Consider the following 21,556-nt stretch of genomic DNA (forward strand, 5'->3'; position numbering starts at 1 on the left):
AAAGGTAAGTATACGAGAAACGGATGTTAAGAATGTAATCAGGCACCAGTAAGTAAGGTAGTTCCACTCAATTGTTCTTTTGCAGTCCGGAAAGGTTGCGAATCGAGCTCTCGTCGGCAGTAACTTGGAATACCAACTAGTCTCGATACGGTTTAGTCAAATGGCGTTCAATTCCGCCTTCCTATTACGTCCCAGTCAATATAGCGCCAGGAACCATCGAATTAACGAAATGACCTGTATCATCTTCCCCCTCTTTCAGACACATCAGAAAAAGGAAGAGAAGAGAAGAAGGATTGATCTGACATATTACCCATCACAAGAAGCATGCAATGCATGTATATTACTCAAGATAGAAAACAAGAATTCGGCAAAGAGACGTATATCATACTTGATGCTTTTAAGTAGATCCTCTAGCAGTTTCCTCACTAGATTAATACTACCTACCTACCTACCTACTAGTCATGAAGCTACTGAAATAGTAAATATTGAATTTTATCATATATACTGATAACCCAGTAATATCGATTCAGTAGTAGATTAATTGACTCAAGCGTTGCAGCAGCAGGTTATCTACTAATACTACGTAGTTCTACTAGTACTAAATACTACTCGCTCTTGTGATATCTATCTATCTATCTATGTAGCTATCTACCTATACTATCTATCTATCTTACGTATGAAACTGTAAATTAGCTATCAGTACTCACTAATATCTATCATAGGGACTCTCTATACCTGCAGGTAAATACTATATAGCAGATAGATAGATAGATAGATAGATAGATAGATAGGGACTTTATACTACCTTACCTTATTCAAGTGTGGGTTGTGGAATAGGTATTCCATTTAGAAGAAGAGATAGTTAGATGACACTATGTATGTATGTATGGTACGAGTCATTTCACACTTAGCTTGAGTATACAGTAGTTTCACTTTCGATGGTAAACTAGTAGTAATGGCTTTAGCGAGACTATTACAGGAATTAGGTTAGTGTCGTGAGATAAGGAAAGGGGTAGAGAGAGAGAGAGAGAGAGAGAGATAAGAGATAGTTTGAATGAATAGGGGATGAAGCTAGGACATATCCATCTATTTATCTACTTATTGAGTACTGTGATTTTATCTCAATTTGGGGCCATTTCTGGCTGCTCCATATAGCCATCTACTGGTAATTTACGAACGAGGTAGACATGAAGAAAAATATAATGAATTTTATATGGCATAGACCCACCGGGATGAGTGAGTATCACATCGAGAGTTAGCTAAGCGGAGACATACACACACGAAGAAAAGGAGAGAACATGATACATGTATATCATAGAACAACAGAAGTCGAAGAGAAAACGAAATTAGCAGGATCAAAAAACATGATGCGAGCCGAACAGAACAGTTGCTGAGGGATATAGAGGATATACTAATTAAGCAGGCATAAGATATGCGGCTGATGGAGATGAGTTGAGTTGTTCGCTGTCACGGACTTTAGTTATAATCGGTGATGTTTTTATTTCTTCCCGTAGGCACGGTCGATATCGTCCTGGAAGCGGTTGAGGATCTTCTTGCGCTGGAGCTTTTGAGCGGCGGTCATGAAGCCCTGTCATTAATTTAGTATACCAGTCCAAAGAAGCGAAGATATGTATTACTTACGTTCTGAGGGGTCCACTCCTCGTCGGAGAGGACAACACCGTTGATGATCTCAATACCCTTCAGACCACCGGCCTTACCAGCGGTTTGGAGCTGCTTGAGAACAATAGACTTCAGCTTCTCGTTGTGGACGAGAGACTCCAGAGAGTCGCCCTCAATACCGTTGTCGTTGGCCAACTTCTTCAGGGTGGCTTCGACAGGGACAATGATAGCAACGGGCTTGTCCTGATCTTGGGCGGCGTAGACGCAGATGTTGCCGACCACGGGGGAAGAGCGATAGATAGACTCGAGCTTCTCCAGAGCAATGTATTCACCGTTGAGAGTCTTGACGAGGTTCTTCTTGCGGTCGATGATCTTGAGATGGCCAAGGTGGTCGAACTCGCCGATGTCACCAGTCTTGAACCATCCATCATCGGTGTAGGCCTCCTTGGTCTCCTCCTCGTTCTGCCAGTAGTTGCTGCTGACACTGCCTCCGCGAATGTAGATTTCTCCCTGAGGGGGAGTGTTCTTCGTAAAGTAGCCGGCATCCGGGAAATCAACCAGCTTGACCTCGATAGAGGCGGGGATTTCACCGAGCGCGTCAGGGTTCCAGGCCATCGGGTCGTTCAGGGCACCCATGGCGGAGGTTTCGGTCAGACCGTAGCCGCTGATCATGGGGGCAACGGCCATGGACAGGAACTTTTGCGTGTCCTTGGAGACCGGGCCACCACCGTTCATCATGATCCGTAGCCGGCCACCAGTAGCTTCCTTGAGCTTGCGGAAGGCCACCGAGTCCAGGAACCAGGCTCCTGTGTCAGCGCCGGGGAATCCAGCAGTCATGAGGAAGTTCTTGGCAGACATGGCACCCCAGAAGATGCTCTTGATGAGGAAGTTGTTCTTGTTCAGGTTGTTGAGCACACCCTTCTTCACGGACTCCCACACAGCCGGAACACCGACCAGGATGGTGGGCTTGAATTCACGGATATCACCCTTGCAGTTGCGCATGGAAGCGTCAGACAAGGTGCGAGGGTTGCCGTAACCCATGGTACCACCCCAGAAAAGACAGAGGTTCTCGAACATGAATTCCAGAATGTGCGCTTGGGGGAGGTAGGTGAGGAGAGCATCCGAGGGACCGATGTAAGGGCCGACAATCTCGTGGATACCGGCAGCTAGGTAGGGAAGTTGGCGTTAGCGGCGAGTAGCCAAAGACATTCCGAATAACAACTTACTTGCGGCGATAACGTTCGCATGTGTCAGGGAGACACCCTTCGGGGGGCCGGTAGAACCAGAGGTGTACATGATACAGCAAAGGTCTTCAGGAGCCGGGGGGACGGGGTCCACGGGGTTCTCTTCACCCAGCTTCCGCAGCTCCTCGAGACTCATGACGTTCAGGTAGTCATAGTCGGACTTGAGGCGGTCCAGGTGTTCCTTCTTGGGCTCCTGGTCGGTGTTGTAGATGACGTGCTTGATGGACTTGACATCCTTCAGAACGTTGGCCACGGAGGGGATGAGAACGGGATCGCAGAAGATGGCGGCACTGGATGTCTGGACCAAAGAGTGCTTCAATCCCTCCTCACCCAGGGTATCATATGCGGTGACAATGGTCAGGGACTGAGATGCGGAACCTGTTCACAAGGATTGCGATTAGTTGCCGACCAATGAGCCAAGGTAGATGTTTGGGCACAAACCGTGTGACATGGCCAGCCAATGTGCACTGCGGAAAAAGAAAAAAGACGCAACGTCAGCATTCCGCATGTACTTCGGTAAAAGCTCAACTGCGGACTCACCTAGTTGCGCCGTAAAGGTGGATCTTATCGGGCTTCTCCAAACCGAGTTTTCGCAATCCACAGCCGAGCTCCAGGGCCAGCTTCTCGTATTCGACAAAGCTCTTGTAGCTGTAGCCGCTCATCTCGAAGTAGGTCCACTGCTTGTCGACCTCCTTCTCGACACCATCGACGATCTTCTTGACCTTCTTATTCTCGACATGGGTCTTGACCAAGTGACGAGTTCCAACGGCCTTCGCATTGCCGTAAACACGCGCGGAGCGGCGGAAGACATCGTAGGTGGTTCCGACATCCTCAGCCGGGCGAAGGATGAGGCCGTCCTTGGCGGCGGGCAGTCGACGAGGAATGGTCTCGCCCTCAACCGGCTCGTATCCAGGAGCCTCTACGGAGAACGGAGGCTTCTTGTACATGCGCGGTTGGATGCGAAGCTCCTGGAGCTCCTTCTTGGACATCGGCATCTTGGTGGGACAGAATTTCTAGATGGAGGGAACGGGGAAGACAAGATCTGTAGGGGACTTGGCCTGTCCAACACAGAATTGGGTGTGGTGGTCAGTCGATGTTGGGAGAATTTAGGTTCGGTCTGAACGAATACGGCAATGGAAAAAGCAACAGCACAGAGAGACGGGAATTAGAGGAAGAGGGACGGGGCGCAGAACTCAATAGACTTACGGGAGTGCAGAACCACACTGACGGACTGCAAACCGGGGGGGGGGGGATGAGATTGCAGGTGGAGCCGTAGCAAAACACAAGAAGCCTTCCAAAGCGGGCGATATTGCGGGGAGAAAATACGGGCGGTAGATGGTAAGGGACCCGGATGAAATGGGGGTAGAAAGGGGAGAGAAGAAGAGGGGGAAAATTAGGAAGGGAAGCTGGAGAAGAGGAGGAGGAGGAGGTAGTGGAGGAGGAGAAGTAGCGGCAGCACCAGAAGAGGAGAAGATGAAGCTGCAGATCGGAAATGAAGTCAGAGCGAGAGAGAGTATTTGTTGTGGCTGGACGGGAGGTCAAGGCGGTCCCCCAAGTTTAAGTTGCTTTCTCTGGCTCGTCCGCCACCTCCGGTTACAATGACGGATGGGTCAAAGTCCCTTTTTGCGATCCTCCTTCTTCCCCCTGCACATCGTGTTCCTTGGTTCTATTATATAGTCTGGTTTTACTGTTTCTATTCGACTGATTTCTCCGCTCTCGCAATGCGCTACAATGGTTGCGATCGTGACAACGCTCTCCCCTTGAGGCCACGACTACTGTACCAGTAGTACCTCCCCTACAACTACTACTAGGCTCATGCATCGTCTAGATCGGTCGGGAATCTGAATGCAACATCATAAAGTACTAGCCGCGGTCCAGCACAGCCGAGAGCTTCAAGGTTCTGACACACACGGGGAGAAGAGCAGGGGATCATGGGGTCAGACACAAACACAAACACAAACTATGGAGCTTGTCAAGCTGCCCCGACATGACAGCAGTACAGTAAGCAGACTAGATCACTACGTAGTTACCTATAGCCAAGGAGAGATATATGAACTAATTGAATCCACAATTCCAGAGATTCCCGCCCAGATGACGGCATAAGAAGCCTCTAGAGTCCAAGGGATTCGCAGTTCCTGATTCAAGAAAACCGATCGGAAAGTCTCGGTCGCGGGCTAAGCCCAGTTCCGCTTTTGTTGGGATTCCCACCGTCACTCTACTACTAGTAAATGAAGCACTCAGGCACCAGACATTCAGTCCAAAGACTATTGGCAATTAACTTTGTCATGACCACCTTCATCCACTTATGCATCAACCCCCTTATGCAGTCGCAGCATACCTGAAGAAACGTTTTTAAGGATCTCTGCGGTGTGACTGTGAGACCCCCTTCCCGTCAACCAATCAGAATGCCGGCCATTACAATGCTGGAAAACTTCCCGTCCGTCAGAACCACCGCAAATTCAGTATCATCGCCAATATTTTCCATCCATTGCAAGCCCTTGTTGCAGTCAAAACTTCAATTCTCTCCGTTTCACACGCTGGTTGATCTCCGTTGTACAACGCCCGCCACTACAGATGAAATCTTCCGATTGACAGACTACTGACCAGGACAACCAATATCAGAAGCAAACAGGCCTACCCTAAGTGGGAACTGAAACACATACCCTCTGTATACCTAGTAGACACTAGACAGACAGACAGACAGACATCTTATACCAAGAAACCATGGATTCACTCACAAACTTCCTCACCACCATCGGCGAAGAAGTCGAAGACGCAGAAGAGGGTATGTTCCCATGCTCGATTGCAATCTCATAAGCGTGTATACCTATATAAGCCACTATAAACCCCCGTATACCAACACATAATAACCATTGAAACCAAAAACCATTTTCAAACAATAGAATCCTTCCTCCTCTTCTCCCAAGACATCCCCTCCGCCAATCTAGGGTTTGTCGATTCCCGCGCCACAACCATCGACTTGACCATCCACGACCAAGACTATACCATTCATCAATCTCCGACTCTGCTATCATCTTCCAGAGCAGGCGGTACAACCGGTGCAGGTATGCCTTTACCATAACCCTACCTCATCATTCATCATCATCATCATCATCATCATCACAATAATGCCCTGAAAAAAACCAACCAATTGCCCAATCTAATCTAATATGATATGATATACAACAGTCCTCTGGAAAATCACCCCCCTCATCGCAGAATGGCTCTCCAACAACACCGCCACTACCAAGGATACTAAAGATGTCAACCCCCTCTGGACACACAACATCCTAACCCCCACCTCCACCATCGTCGAACTAGGCAGCGGCATCTCCGCCCTCCTAGCCCTATCCCTCTCACCAAAAATATCCCACTACATCGCCACAGACCAGGAATACGTGCAAAGATTATTCCGCCAAAATCTGGATGAGAATGCCAGCACCATCACTACTTCTACCTCTACCGGTGGAGGTAGTAGTAAATCTTCCAAGGCGGGGAAGAAGTCCAGCAAAACGTCAGCGGCAGCTCGGAAATCCCACCAGGGACATGCGACTGGAATTGGAAACGGGAATGTGATCTTCACATCCCTAGATTGGGAATTGGATGTTGCGGGATCGCTGAAGGAGGGGTTGGGGCTGTGCACTACCGTGGATGATAGTGGAGAAGAAGAAGAAGATAAGGGCTTCGACGTGGTGGTGTCATGCGACTGTATCTACAACGATGCGTTGGTTGCGCCGTTTGTGCGCACGTGTGCGGATTTGTGTCGCTTGAGGCCGGTGTATATTCCCCCTGGTGGTGGTGGTGGTTCTAGTGGAACAGGGAGGGGGAGGAGGACGCCGACGGTGTGTGTGATTGCGCAGCAGCAGCGGTCGCCGGAGGTGTTTGAGGCGTGGTTACGGGAGACGTTGAGGGTATTTCGGGTGTGGAGGGTGAGTGATGAGATGTTGGGGGAGAAGTTGATGTCTGGGAGTGGGTATTTGGTGCATGTTTTGGTTTTGAGGTAAATCTAGACTGGAAATGGGACTGAGTGATATGTCTTTGATTGACTATGGACATGGCCTGAGCTGTGGAACTTCTTTGAAACGAGACTCATGTCTCTCAATTGCATCGTTCCGGCCAGAAGCTGAACAGCTATGCATGTATAAACATCCCGAAGCAGTATGGACATTCTTGTGGGAAGCAAGAGCAAGAAAATAAACAGACACAATAACTGTGCACCCGGCGTTCAAGAGATCATCTTTGACTGGGGATTATAAAGGGTATAGAATGTATGTACTAGTGATTGGAGGCATAGGGATGGATGGGCATGTGTAGAAGAGAAAATCCCCATCAATCCAAGCATACATGGAAAGAGGGTCAATCATTGCGACAAGAGTAAGACATTACATTATTAATGAACGTGCACAAGGCCTCCCACAAATAGAAAAAGAGGGTATTGACGCAAGAGCTGCATATGAACAGAATCAGAAAAGCATGCTCGGACTATGCAAGGTGATAAAAACGCAAGTTTTTGCCTGGTCACAGGCCAACGCAATGAAAATAACCAGTAATTATGATGTATTTGTATATATTACTTTGCCTCGGTTGTGTCTTTAGGGTCAGTATTCTCTTTCTCGGTCTCATGTGGCCGTGGGAACTCGGCCTCGTCCTTGATCGAGGGCTTTTGATCCGGGGACGCCTGGATTGGTGCCTCAGCCGGCCGAGGCGGGATTGAGCTTAGTCGCCCCCGGGGTTCATCCTCCGGGTCGCGATCGATAATGGACGAGATGGATTGCTTAGTTGAGCCGTTCATTCTCGGCACTGGTATTTGCTCCGGCGCCGGAGGCATGGTCGCCGGCGGCGCAGGCAGTGTCCTATCTGAGGCCTCCGTTTTCACAGGGACCTCCCGACTCTCCTCCTCATCTGAGGCAGAAGAATATTCCATCTCCTGCTGATATCCCTCGCCATCCGCAGGACCCGATTCCAGGCGACTTTCTTCAGTAGATGCCCGGTTCACGGTAGCCACGGGTGGCAGCGGAGCGTTAGGATCAAACACTATACCGCACACCTCAAGCGCCCGGGACTGACTGCCCAGGCTACGATCCTTGTGCTTTTTGGTCAAATGGCACATGAAGCCATGCAAGGTCACGAAGTCGGCCTTGCCGCAGCCCGTAACAGGGCATGTGAGATACACCAAGCTGCCATCCGACGGCCGCTTCCAGAGCGCCCGTCCAGAAGGGTCATGCGCGGCCGGACGTCCATGACGCTCCCCCCAAGCTTCAACGTTCTTTATGGTATATTTTTGTTTCCGTCTGATTGACGTGGCACCGGTAGGATCATGGTGAATGTGTTGCGGTGGAGGATGGGGCGGTGCCGCTTGTGCTGGCGGGGGAATTGGACGAGGCTCCGGAGGGCTCTGTTGCTTGAAGAATGCAAGGGTGGTCGCTGCATTGGTTTCCGATAATCGGCGAGGCGGCGTTGGTCGAAGCGGCGGAGAGTCCAGGCTTGCATTAAATCCCAGTCCCATTGACTCCCGCTTAATTCGTTTCCGTTGCCTACGCAGTTCCTGATTTGTAGGCAAAAGGATTCATGTCAGAGTTGAAACGGTGGGGAAATTTTATATCACAACCTAATAACCATACCTCTTCTTCTGCTTCCGCATTTTCAGTCATCCTACGAAACTCCTCGTCCTCTCGCTTCCGGATGGCGAGAAGATGACTACGGGCCGCCATGCGAGCCGCCTCTTCATGTTCCAGTTGCCTGAGGCGAGCCTCAATATGATCTATCTGAAATGGTTGACCCGGCGGACCAGGTGCAGGCGGACCCTGTTCCTGCAGTGGAGGGGGGTGAAAAGGACGAAATTGATGATGGGCAGGCATCATATGTTCTGGCGGGATTGGTTGCGGCGGATTCATTGCGATTGGGTGGAAACGGGGGAGGCTCATAGTGTTGACATGATGTCCGGGGGCACCTCCGTTCATGCCATTCTCGTGCACGGGTGCTACAGGAGGTGCTGCAACTGTCATGGTAGAGAGGACTGAAGAAGAGAAATCCAGTCAGAGAATTAGTTGATCCAATCTACCGCTTTTGAGTTCTGGCATGCACATGGAAACTTTGTTGGAGAGTGCAGATGATATGACTCGGAGGGAGGGGGGGAGGGGATGGAGCGGAAGAAAAAGCAGCAGGAAATGGAGATCTGAGGAATGGCTGAATAAGAGGAAAGAGGGAGAGAGGGAGAAAGAGAGGAGCGAAGGAGTACAAGTGTGTAAGGCAGGGTGAGAAAGGGAAATGCGAGAGGGAGTCGAAGGAGAGAGGACAAAAGAAGGAAGAAGTTTATGACTGGATGATAAGAAGAGGATACAATGGGCTAGTTGGCAGAGGGAGGAAGAGGCCAAGGCTTCGTGGAGAAGGGACCAGAATGCGTGGCAGATGTAGAGTTTGGGGTATTGACGAGAGCAAGTAGCAAAAGAGAAAGAGAGGGACTTACATTTGCAGCAAATAATCAGAAGAATAGAATGTCAAACGCAGCCAAGGACTACTTCCACCAAGCAGAGAAGAAAAAGAGGCCGCTAGTGCGATGCACCTTGCCCGTTTTTTTGTTTTCTCTCACCAGGAAATTTCCCGCGGTTTTTCCCTCAAATGTTCGGTTGAGATGGTTGTCAACCCACTAGAGTTGAGGGACAAATGCAGAGTGGTAAACGGCTAAGCAAGGGACCCAATGGATTGAAGGAGGAAAGCAGGCAAGACTGTCACAGTTGGTGCCTGTTGTTGAGAAGCGCGCGCGCAAAAGAGATAGTTCTAGCGGGCAGCGATCCTAATGGAAGGTTTGCATGAAAGTTTAAACCAAGGGGGGAAAAAATGGGAAAAGAAAAAAGAAGAGTAAGTGTAAATAGAGTAAAAGGGAAAGGGAAAAGAAAAAGGAAAAACAAATAATAATTTTAAAAAGGAAAGCAAGAGAAGGGGAGAGGGAGAGAGAGAGAGAGAAAGCAGAAGGAATACTAATCACAGAAGAGCGAGCGAGGGCGAGAGCAAGATTGGAACAATACTGGTCAAGGTAATTAAACAAGATCGAATGGGACAGCTCTAGACAACCACTAGAGGTACGCTAGCAGCTAATAAAACTAGTCAGTAGATAGTAAGTAGTGATTTTACGGTCAGTTGGACCTTGGAAACAAACAAGTCCATGGATAAAGTCTGGGACCTGCAACAGCACTAGTGAGCTCCAGTGTCAGATGTAGTAATAATTGACAATAATGCCCTTAGTACGATGTGGTACAGACTGCACTGCACAACTTGTCTGGTTCATTGCCCGTTTCTGCAACTTGAATGGAATTCCGACTTGTGGGATGGCCGATTCAGATCCATTTTCTTTTCTGTTTTACTATCATAACTTCAACAATCTCATTTCATTCCATTTCTTTTCTTTTCTTTTTTTATTGATTTATTCATTCGTTAATTTTTCTATCTTAAACTAAATTAACTTCCTACTCGAGATAAATAGATAGATCGATCTCAGATTAGTAGTACCAAAAGTAGGCCCGGTGGTGGTAGTGGTCTTCGCGCCATCCCTGAAAATGAACCATGAGCATCATTGTAATTACTCCCTCACTTTCTACCCTCACTGGACTGATTATTCTGTGCCAAAATCCTTCAGTCTCCCCCGAAAATCATGCCTCTGTGTTGTACACTAGTCTGCCCCTCCGATAGAAATCCACTACTGTCACACTAGTGACAAACACAAACCAACCCAAGTAATCTATATTAAATTCTATTATTTATCGGATGCCCCCCCCCCGGGTCTATCTGGGATCTGAGATGTGTACTTTTTAGTAGTGTTATTCTGCCGGAGCAGAAGCAAAAACTATCGGTTTAGACCAGGGTCGATATGTACCATGACCATAAAGGTAATGCGCCAACATATTAACTTTGACCTGATCTCAACAATTGATAAAGAAACCTGGATGATTGCATATATTGTAGAAGTATTTTTTTTCTCTACTAGGAATTTGTCGAGTTAATGTACCAAAAGCATTCTGTGGCCTTTTTGTGTCATCGGTCCAAGAAACAGTCGTAAAATAATTTTTTTTCCTCATCCCCTTTTAGTCCCCTTCGTTCACTTCATCCAGTTTTGTCTGGCTGGAGTAGGTAATGTTTATTTTTAGCTACTAAAGGGAGTGACCAATGAGGACCGGCTGATCTACTACTTGTTTGTAACACAATTTAATGAGAAGGAAAGTAGAAGATCATGGAAGATCGGGGGTTTTGTGCTCATGGCCAGAGTGGATTGATTACAAGGGTATTACAGCGTGTCAATGTTATCAAATTTTCTACTATTTTCGCACTGAGAAAAGCCAAAGTTCCCCAACCAGCTACGTAGACAAATAGACAGGGGGGAAGTTAATTGGAAAGAGCAATGAGAATGGTGGGAAAAAAGAAATAGGTCCCCGCCCTGAATACGGGAGAAACTGAAGGCGAGAGGAGGACACGGGTTGGGAAAGGGCAAAGATTGGTTCGCTGGGTTGAGTGTTCCAAGGGGCAAATGTGAAGGAAAGTGGGAAGATACCCGCCTTTCCACTGGTAAAAATGACACACACACATACACAACCCAGCTAACTAACTAACTGTGGATTCCTGTGGGATTGGATCCATGAGGGCCAGCCAGGGCAGTTCAAGTCCTTCATCCACACTACCACAGTAGTAGTAGTAGCAACAAATACTAATAAATAATGATAAATACTAATTATAATCAAAGTAATAAAATTCATAATTATAACAACAATAAATAATCAACCGAGCGGGGCATCCCTCTCATCCTTCCACCCTCCCTCCCTCTCCCCCCCCGAAAAAACACCACTGACTGGATCATTCCTGGAACAAGGTACAATATTAGACAAGACGGTGATCGACAAATGATGGAAGGGGAGATTTTTTGCAGCCAGGCGCAATTTATCCAGTCTGAATGAAAAGACTCGTTCCAAGTGGTTCTCAGATTAGGCTGGACGTGAGGAGTGCCCGTTTGGTCCAAGTCAGGGCAGAAAAATGGGGCGTTCCAGCAAAAGAGATCCAGGCTTTTTGGCCTTTTGGTACCAGCCGAAACACAAGCAGAAAATAACAGCTCTCATCAGGTTGTTTTTGCCAGAATCATCTGTGACACAGATTGATTCATTAGTCACAAGTTATCCTGGAGGAGAGGAATGACCCCGTAGGAATCCACCCTCAAAGGTCTGTCAGATTATTGGAGAGCGTTGTTACCGGCCATGTCAGACCACAACTAGATAGTACTACTGCCAGGATCGTCATCTTCTCTTCTTCTTCATTGATTGACCAAAGAACAGCACAGGATTTACTTGCGCTCTAACGCCCCCCTCCCTTCGTCTCATCCACTCACCCACCATTCAGTCCACTTGCCAATCTCCATAATAATTTTCCTTGCCCACCCTACTCTGAAGAAGAATGAGAGATTCCTTGGCCAGAGCTCCTCACTGCATGTGTGTACATCGATGATTTGTTCCTTCATCTGCAACGCTCCTGCAAGTCTTCTAGCGGCGATTGGTTGCAGTTGGGGGGCTTACTGCCGATAAGAACCAAAGTACGTCCTGCACTTTCTCCCCGTGCCTACTACTAGTACTTACTCATAACCAATAAGTACTACAACTACGCAGTAAGTAATAAAGTAGTAAGTTGTACCGACCTCATCGCTATTAATCTGATTCGACCGTCCATCGATGTGGTGTGTTGATTGGGGTCTCGATCGCACATCCTGATAGGGAGAGACAACAAACAGGTCTCTTAAACTCTTAACAACCCCTACTATAGTCCCCTTACCCCATACTACGTAGTGTGTGTGTGTTCAGAACTTGTGATAGTCTGGCCTGCCGTCACCATTGAACTATATTAAATCAATATGATGATATGTCCAAAGGCTTTTCTAAATTTTTAAATTTTTTCTGTCCATCCTGCATATCACTAGCTCCACTTCTGGAACGCTGCTTCCTGCTCCCCGGTTGTTTCGTCGTCCCTTAATGGATGGATGAGAGTAGCCCCAAGCACACCATCTCTCTGTGTTTCATTGCTCACATTCCAGTCAGAAGAAAGAATTATTTTTTTCTTATTTTTTTTTTTTTTTTTTTACCTTTCTTTTCCTGCTCACGGTCTCTGGAAGTCACTTCCGCCCCTCTCTTTCACCCAGTTCAATTCTCTCTTCTGTTGCCCTTATGAAATTATAATCTGTGCGTGCTAGAAGCTTCGATCTAGCGGAAGGATCGTCAGATCAAGGAAAAATAACTGGCACCCAGAACAGGTCCTCTCCCTCTCAAGGCATCATCGGAATCTTTGCAGGAACTCGTGGCAGGTTTTCATTCCTCGTTTCAATCCACTTCTTCTTACTGTGTACTCTTTCCTTTTCTCTCTTTGTAGATGTCAATGCAAGGTTCATCACTCCTAGTGAGAATCCATCCAACCCCCTTCAATGATAAGAAGAAATACTCCGTAAAAAGGAGGATTGATCAATCTATCACGACATTTATAACAATGTATACTGATTAAAAACAACAATTCAAAATAACTATAAGAGTTAACAACAAACATTTACAGAATAGTCAATCCCAGATGAGGATAAGTACACAATGTCGCATATGTTTCACCCCAGACCTTCAACCTGATTTGCAGCAGCCACTTATTACCATGTCAATTAAATTAATTAAATCACATCATCTAATGACATCCCTCCCTCCGTCCCTCGCTCGCTCCCTCCCTCCTGCGATCATCATCACATCACACACAACAGAGCACAACATAATAAATAAATAAATGAATGTATGTATGTATGAATAGCTGGCAAGCCGAAGCCAAATACCCTACAGACAGTGTACGAAGTACTTTAAACCCAGATTAGTCTAGTATACTACACATACAATCTAACACCAACAACCAAAGTATCATCCACTGTCCCAGATAAACCACGACCCGCTAGCTTTCATGGCAAACGAAAACGAGGCTATCGACTTTCTCCCCAGAGCACAATAGTAGACACTAGTTACTACGTACCAAAACAATGACGCTAACTAATAATCATCAAATTTTGGAACACTCCCTTAGTCTTAAGATTAACCAGAGGAAGGGAGTGGGTTTCCCATCTTCGAAGCTTGGGTTGATTGGATAATATTACTCATTACATGCGAATGACTGAATTGAATGGATAGTTAGATAGTATGGAATCCACCCACAGAAAACCGAATAATAATAGATAGATGGGACTCCACTAACTAGATAATTAGATACATAGTAGTTGGGACCAGGGTGTGCCTACCAGCCAGGTTCAGTCAGTCAAGCTTAGTACTAATAGTCTACTAGTCTAACAGACAGACTTGTGTTTTGTGTGTACGCGGCGGCCGCGCCTTTGCCCTGCCCTGCACTGCCCTGTCAAGCCCACTTCTCTTTGCCCAGCTGGTTATTTTTTTCGGGGCGATTTCCAGAATGTTGGTATGGTGGTCACTCACTCACTCACTAGTCATAGTGGGTAGACTAGTAGACTAGTAGCTAGCACTTGGGTGAATTTCTCCATAGCTGCAGTGGTGAAATCGGTCGTGTTTCACAGGACATGGCTACGTATGTGTCTACGTATGTTCCCCTTGTTTGCTTGTATACAGCCAAGTTCTACAACTTTGTATCAGGTCCAGCACAGTTTTGTTAAATCGAGAGGAGAATTTCATATTCTATTGTCACAGATTCCAGCCCACCACATCCTTTTTTTCGTGGTCTCCCAGCCGTAATGTCATTAAGTTACAAAATGTAAACTCCATGCATCCGTTCCAACGGATGGCCCTCCTGTCAAAGAAGTGCAAACGCTCACCCGGCCCAAAAAGGTATGAAGAGGGGATTGGAGAAAAGAGAAATCAGAATACAGAAGGGAAATGAACATGAGAAAGAGTAAATAAAAACACCAATACACCGGAACAGGGATAGATCAGTCAGAGCTATCAGGTATGTATACATATCATGCGTGTTAAAACATTGAGAAGAAAGAGGAAAGGCTCTAGGGAATAACGCAAAGGTGAAATACAGGAAACACCCACGGCTTGTTCAAGTCATGGGGAGTTCAGTGGTTGTACATTTAGGCCTTGTTCTCGCCCTCACCGCTCTGCTGCTGCTGCTGCTGCTCGGACTGAGCCTTGTGCATCTTGTCGAAGAGGGTCAAGCTGGCGTTCTGGAGCTCGTCGGTCTTCTGCTTGAACTCCTCAGCGGTGGCAGTGCCCTCACCGGACTGGTTCTGGGCAATGAACTCGCGGAGAGTGGCAATCTTCTCGCGGATCTGGTCGGCCTCGGCCTTGTCAAGGCGGTCCTCGAACTCCTTGAGAGCCTTGTCAGTGTCGTTCACGACACTGTCGGCGCGGTTGGCAGCCTCAATGGCGGCCTTGCGCTCCTTGTCCTGAGCACCGTACTTCTCAGCATCCTCAACCATGGACTGGATCTCAGAGTCGGAGAGACCGGAGCCGGAGGCAATGGTGATGGACTGGTCCTTGCCGGTGGACTTGTCCTTAGCGGCAACGTGGACGATGGAGTCGGCATCAATGTCGAAGGTAACCTCGACCTGGGGAACACCACGGTGGGCAGGGGGGATACCAACAAGCTGGAAGTTTCCGAGGAGCTTGTTGTCCTTGACGAGCTCACGCTCACCCTGGAAGACCTTAATCTCGACAGCGGTCTGGAAATCAGCGGCGGTGGAGAAGGTCTGGGACTTCTTGGTGGGGATGGTGGTGTTGCGGTTGATCAGACGGGTGAAGACACCACCAAGGGTCTCGATACCGAGGGAGAGGGGAGTGACATCGAGCAGAAGGACGTCAGTGACCTCACCAGCAAGGACGGCACCCTGGATGGCAGCACCGATGGCGACAGCCTCATCGGGGTTGACGGACTTGGCGGGGTCACGGCCGAACATAGACTTGACGGACTCGGTGACCTTGGGCATACGGGTCATACCACCGACCAGGATGATGTCCTGGATGTCACCGGACTGCAGGTTGGCATCCTTGAGGGCCTTGCGGACGGGCTCAACGGTGCGGCTGATGAGAGGGTCAACCAGGGACTCGAGGCTAGCACGGGTCATCTTGTGGTTGATGTGCTTGGCACCGCTGGCATCAGCAGTGATGAAAGGAAGGTTGATCTCAGTCTGGAGAGAAGAAGAAAGCTCAATCTTGGCCTTCTCAGCAGCCTCACGGATACGCTGGATAGCCATGCGGTCACCGGAGAGGTCCAGGCCGGACTCCTTCTTGAACTGCTGGACAATCTGGCGGACAAGGGCAATATCGAAGTCCTCACCACCAAGGTGGGTGTCACCGTTGGTGGACTTGACCTCGAAAACACCCTTCTGGATCTCCAGAACGGAGATATCGAAAGTACCACCACCAAGATCGTAGACGGCGACAACGCGGTCGGCCTCCTTCTCAAGACCGTAGGCAAGAGCGGCGGCAGTGGGCTCGTTAACGACGCGGAGAACGTTGAGACCAGCGATCTGACCGGCGTCCTTGGTGGCCTGACGCTGGGAGTCGTTGAAGTAGGCGGGGACAGTGACGACAGCGTTCTTAACGGGCTTGCTGAGGTAGTTCTCGGCAGTCTCCTTCATCTTGTTGAGGACAAAACCACCAATCTGGGAAGGAGAGTACTTCTGGCCACGAGCCTCAACCCAGGCATCGCCGTTGGTGTGCTGAACGATCTTGTAGGGGACCTCCTTGATGTCACGCTGGACCTCAGCGTCGGTGAACTTGCGACCGATGAGACGCTTGGTGGCGAAGAGAGTGTTCTCGGGGTTGACAACGGCCTGACGCTTGGCGGCAATACCGACCAGACGCTCACCGTCCTGGGCGAAAGCAACAACGGAAGGAGTGGTTCTGGCACCTATTTGCATCTCAAGTCAGCCACCTATCGCTTCGAACTGCATGATACCAGCGAGTTTCCGCGTGTAGCTCCGATTTCGGAGTCACTGCGGAACTGGCGCGGCGGATGAAAAATTTTTCGCGTACCTTCGGTGTTCTCAATAATCTTGGGGGTCTTGCCCTCCATGACGGCAACAGCGGAGTTGGTGGTACCTGTGTGACTGTATTAGATACTGTGTGGATTACATCACGAGCACAGGGATTCTCAACCTACCCAAGTCAATACCGATGACCTGGCCCTTCACCTTCTCCTCACCACCCTCGGTGGAGTTCCATCTGCGAGCGGCAGCACCGGGGACTCTGAAAGCGGGAGCGCGAGCGAAAGGAGTGGTGCGCGGGAGCTGATTCACAGGAAGTGATGTTAGGAACAAGATTCTAGCATCGACAATGATGATGATGATGCAAAACTTACCGCGCGGGTGATGCGAGAGGACAGCATTGTGAGATGTGATTAGAAGAACAAAATAATACAACTAATTAAAAAGAGAAATATAGAAATGGGCCAGTCGATTCAATCGAAGGGCCGGAGGATATAGGAGGGAGGGTATAAGATGGAGACAGGAGGGAGGAGGAGAGTTGAAGGAGAACAAGAATTTTTCAGCTCTTTCTGGGGAGGAAGAAACTTGAAAAGAAGGGAGGACGCCGGCTGCCAGGACTAGTAAAAATCGTCCCGGAGAGCTTCGGCCCGTCGTCGAACTTGGTAGAATCACGGCAACACCGCGTGCCATCCAATCGCAGCTCAGCGATCCTTTTGACCGCTCAAGCTGAGTTGCCGAGCCACTGCCCCGGCCGGTCTCTTCCTCCCATTGCAAAAGCTCGCAGAAGCTACCAGTGTCCTCTACTCATTGCCACTGTGGCTTGAATACTTTTCCATCGCTCTCTTTTCTCTTTCCCCTAACTGCTCAGGTGTCAGTGTGAGTCAAAAGTCGATTGCTTTGCATGAAATACTAGTCAGTATGATTGTAGAAATAAGCTGTTGCTATATACACGTCACTTGTAGCAATACGTCCAAGTCGAAACTTAAGAGATTCAATTTCATTGGAATTAAGTGCTGCATCACTCACTTCTAGGCTATATCTATTGATGGCTCTTCAATTCCATGGTAGTATCAAGTCAAGTTAATATGAATAAATAAAGAATTCAATAGTTGTCAATGTTATTGCTTTTCTGTCATCAACTAGATGCCTCGGCACCTTGACACTGGCCAGCTAGGTACAATTTATATCTCAGAAAAGGATCAATAGCTAGTGCTAGTATGACTGACTACACTTTCTGCATCCTCTAATATCCCACTTATCTGAAGCAAGGCTGCAAATTGCGATCGTAAAAAAAATTTAGTTCTGAAATGCTTAGACCTCACCATTGGCCAGTTTGTCGAAAGATATCGACCAGGATTGACTTTCAAGGGACATGGACATGTCATGAGTCATCATCGCCAAGCAGAATATGTTCCGTAGCTTTGATTGAAAGAATTAACATCCAAAGCTACTAGTCGGTGTCAATATCTTCAACAGTCCCTGTTACATTCAACGTCATGAAGAAACCATGAAATAGAAAGTTATACGGGCAATTGATAGCCCGTCCGATTTGAATCCATGGATGCTAGACAGTGGTTGTGTCGAAACACTGCTTCCCGTTAAGCTGTGAACCTAGACGGGAAATCCTCACGAGACCTCGGTCTACTTAGTACTAGGCGTACTGCAGGAATTTGAGACACTACAGGGGGATGGCTTTGAATGGCATGCTGCATGCAGGCAAAAGCGATAGTATGATCTTACAGGATCCGATAATTACCTAGGTACACCAGATAAAGACTCGAGGATCTATCTTCCTTACCGTCTAGAGAGAAGAATGTAAGGCAGGCTGGAAGCGGTGGACTCGAATTGAACTCGACCGCATTCGCCGCTGGAGGTTCCCCGGATTGGGTCCGGCTAAGTCTTACGTCATCCGTTCGCACCCTCCGAAATCGTCCAAACAGTGAAGGGCGGATCAGTTGGGAGGGAAAGCGATGTGGGAGCAGAAAGCAGAGAAGACACAGAGAGAGAGAGAGGAGGTATCTGGTGCTGGTGGTGTGCTCCCTCTGCTTTACCTACTTTACTCGAACAAGCTCTAGTTTTCAAAACTCCCTCTCTCAGGCTAGACCCTGTTTCAATAATACCCTGCGACACCGGCCTCCTTTTCAGCTGTTTCCCTTCCCATTACCTCTTTTCTTTTTCGTCGTCTCTACTACTCACCATCGACTCTTTTGCTCCCTCTGCGTTGTCCGTCGTCTTCCCGCAACATCGGAGCTCCGCCATAGCTGTACTTCCGACCATGTCACCTTAAAATATTATATCGACGTTCCTTCACAATGACTACGGATTCGCTCGCGTCAGTCTCCTGCTTCCCTTTCCACTCATATAATGAAATTCCCTGGCCGATTGCTAATGTCGTATCAATCTGCAGGCATCATCCGACGGAGTCTCTTATCCTTCCCAACAAGCGCCGCTTCTTCCCCTTCAAAATTCCCAACTTGTCTGTACATTGAGCTCGCAGAAAAGCTGGCTGATCAGTGCTAATCGTATGATAGCCATCAACAACTTCGCAACTACATTAGCACCGCGGACCCGGACAGGATCTACGTTGTCGTCGAGCGAGTCATATACTCGATTCACATTTCATCACAAAAGAGGGAGACCATTGCCGTTATTCCGTTCGAGCCAAAATGTCTTGCTGCTGGTCACGGTTGGATTGGGGTGGGGGGCGCCGATAATGGGGAATGCGCATTTGTTGGGCTATCGTCCGATCGGAGTCCGCGCGCCCGTGCCGATACACCGGCTTTCCAGCCGTCGGACGTGGACAGTGCTTTGCCAATCGATCTTGAACCGCCTGCGAGGATATCACCGCCTTGGATGCCTGGCGACGAGCCTGGACCAGCTCGCCATGGCAATAGTAGGCAGGTTCCGGAGGTGCAATTGCACAAGTTCGGAGGCAGCATCGTCAACTCGGTGACGTTCCATCGTCTGCCCGGGGATGGAAAGGAGCTAGCGGAGGAAGATATAGCCATTCTCAGGTATGGGCACGGCAACTTTTAGGTCATCTGAGATGCTGATCGCTTTTGCAGTAATAACGATAAGACCGTTACCGTCTACTCCCTGGCCCGGTCAAAAGTCCTCAAGGTACTTCATCATCCGGCGTGCATGAACTATGCGATCATGTCACCAGATTCAACTGTCCTTGCCGCGGTTGGTGATGAGACACGTGCATATTTCTATGATGTTACCCGCGACCTCGATGCAGTGACTGTGACGGATGATGGTGACAAAGTTTGTGGGTGGAACTGGGACCTTCTTCGTTGTATAGAAATGGACATAGGCACACGCTTCGACGATGGATGCTGTTTCACTGTTGCCTTTTCTCAATTCAGTCGATTATGTGCGATTGGTTCGCAGTCTGGAGTTATCACCATCTTTGACGTTGGGACTATCCGCGATATTATACGCCAGCCTCAGGGCCAAAATGCGATAATTTGTCGCTTCAACTCGTCAAGAGCTTGCTGCAATGGAGGCGCTGTACGATGTATGGCTTTTGCACCTGAGCCCTGGGATCTCCTGGTATGGCTTGAAGACAAGGGGCGAGCTGGGATTGCCGATGTCCGTCGCGGTTTTGTTCGCAGACAGATACTGGAATTGGATATGAACGAGCCCGGCTTGCAGGAAGTCCGTACGGAGCCATTGCTGGATGACTTATTATTCGAACTCGATAGTCGAGCCTCCCCGGACACACGGCATGAACTCGACGCATCACAGCGAGCGATTGACACTTTAGAAGAAGCACTCCATAACCGAGGCGCGACGGGTTCTGGCAATTCGCCACTAAGTGAGAGCCTGATACAGGACCTCACAGAAAGAGAGAGGCTGATTGTTGAATTTTTGAATACAGCACGATGGACGTCGAGGATGGAGGACGGGTTAGCAGAGCGGCGAGCTAGAGCCAATGCTCATCCTCACCCTACAGTGCGCCCCCGATTCCACGGTCCCACGGATGAGGCCAGTCGAGCCTCCGGTCCTACTTCCCCTCCACCACGCAGCCATCCAAACCGAGAACTGTACCAAGAAGACTCGCAAACGGGAACTGGTGATCGCAGCCAACATGCGAGACGCCAGGGCTCTGTCCTACTGACTCCTAGCCATAATGAAGCCAGCAGTAGGACACCCGAAACGGGACTGGTAAACCCCGATCCGCAGCCTAGTATTACACTCAGCTGGACTGCTTCGCCCTCAGAGATCTACCCTAATCGTTCGGACACCCCTGCGCATGCTGCAGATTCCAGCTCCAGTGAGCTTAACAGTTCCGGTAACGAGCAGGGCTCTGCGGCTCGGCTTCATGGCACAATGAACCGTCCGTCGGCCAATTTTGACTACTCTAATACCACAGCAGACTTGTTGCCCCCGCCAAGGAACCACCAGCGATCCCGTTCAGGCCACAGGCGGCTTGAGAGTCAGGACGGCACGCCCGATGTTTTGCAAGATACACCGCGGCTTTCCGGCACTGAACTGAGAGCCAGTGTGGCCGTGGAACGCCTTCGACGGCAACAGCGACAGAATGCCATGTTACCACACAGCCGGCAAAGTCACCTGCGGTATCGGCAGACACAGTGGGATTTCGAACAAGCTCGTTCACCTCGATGGATTCGTAACGTGTTGAACGAACTTCCTGACCGTAGCCTGGGCATTGGTCGAGACCAGGAACCGGGTAGCACAGCTGGTATTGGTTGGGGTGCAGATGGCCGGACATTGTAGG

At 48.9% G+C, this 21,556-nt stretch overlaps 5 protein-coding genes across 5 annotated transcripts; 2 read left to right on the top strand and 3 right to left on the bottom strand.

The window, feature by feature from the left end:
* Positions 1 to 1,188: 1,188 nt before the first annotated feature.
* faa4 (long-chain fatty acid-CoA ligase FAA1) lies at positions 1,189 to 4,087 on the bottom strand. The gene is made up of 5 exons (XM_025534813.1): positions 3,405 to 4,087; positions 3,306 to 3,331; positions 2,847 to 3,242; positions 1,642 to 2,786; positions 1,189 to 1,588 (listed from the first exon to the last, which is right to left on the bottom strand). Exons 1-5 carry the CDS (start codon positions 3,857 to 3,859, stop codon positions 1,499 to 1,501), a joined length of 2,112 nt encoding a protein of 703 aa, XP_025386735.1. The 5' UTR covers positions 3,860 to 4,087; the 3' UTR covers positions 1,189 to 1,498.
* A 1,088-nt stretch (positions 4,088 to 5,175) lies between these two features.
* On the top strand, positions 5,176 to 7,151 carry BO83DRAFT_63886 (S-adenosylmethionine-dependent methyltransferase). Its single transcript, XM_025537496.1, has 3 exons — positions 5,176 to 5,649; positions 5,768 to 5,929; positions 6,054 to 7,151. Exons 1-3 carry the CDS (start codon positions 5,589 to 5,591, stop codon positions 6,866 to 6,868), a joined length of 1,038 nt encoding a protein of 345 aa, XP_025386736.1. The 5' UTR covers positions 5,176 to 5,588; the 3' UTR covers positions 6,869 to 7,151.
* A 283-nt stretch (positions 7,152 to 7,434) lies between these two features.
* BO83DRAFT_390147 (uncharacterized protein) lies at positions 7,435 to 8,869 on the bottom strand (the record flags this gene model as incomplete). The annotated part of the gene is made up of 2 exons (XM_025532845.1): positions 7,435 to 8,409; positions 8,486 to 8,869. 2 exons carry the CDS (start codon positions 8,867 to 8,869, stop codon positions 7,435 to 7,437), a joined length of 1,359 nt encoding a protein of 452 aa, XP_025386737.1.
* A 5,903-nt stretch (positions 8,870 to 14,772) lies between these two features.
* Positions 14,773 to 17,236, bottom strand: BO83DRAFT_63912 (Hsp70 family protein). The gene is made up of 4 exons (XM_025537497.1): positions 17,187 to 17,236; positions 16,989 to 17,115; positions 16,862 to 16,927; positions 14,773 to 16,736 (listed from the first exon to the last, which is right to left on the bottom strand). The coding sequence occupies exons 1-4, from the start codon at positions 17,211 to 17,213 to the stop codon at positions 14,956 to 14,958; spliced, it is 2,001 nt and encodes a 666-aa protein (XP_025386738.1). The 5' UTR covers positions 17,214 to 17,236; the 3' UTR covers positions 14,773 to 14,955.
* A 1,888-nt stretch (positions 17,237 to 19,124) lies between these two features.
* BO83DRAFT_316133 (uncharacterized protein) lies at positions 19,125 to 21,555 on the top strand (the record flags this gene model as incomplete). The annotated part of the gene is made up of 3 exons (XM_025527650.1): positions 19,125 to 19,288; positions 19,344 to 19,826; positions 19,878 to 21,555. 3 exons carry the CDS (start codon positions 19,125 to 19,127, stop codon positions 21,553 to 21,555), a joined length of 2,325 nt encoding a protein of 774 aa, XP_025386739.1.
* Between the last annotated feature and the right edge of the window lies 1 nt (position 21,556).

Source organism: Aspergillus eucalypticola (assembly GCF_003184535.1).
Source record: "Aspergillus eucalypticola CBS 122712 chromosome Unknown BO83scaffold_17, whole genome shotgun sequence".
NCBI classification, from domain to species: domain Eukaryota; kingdom Fungi; phylum Ascomycota; class Eurotiomycetes; order Eurotiales; family Aspergillaceae; genus Aspergillus; species Aspergillus eucalypticola.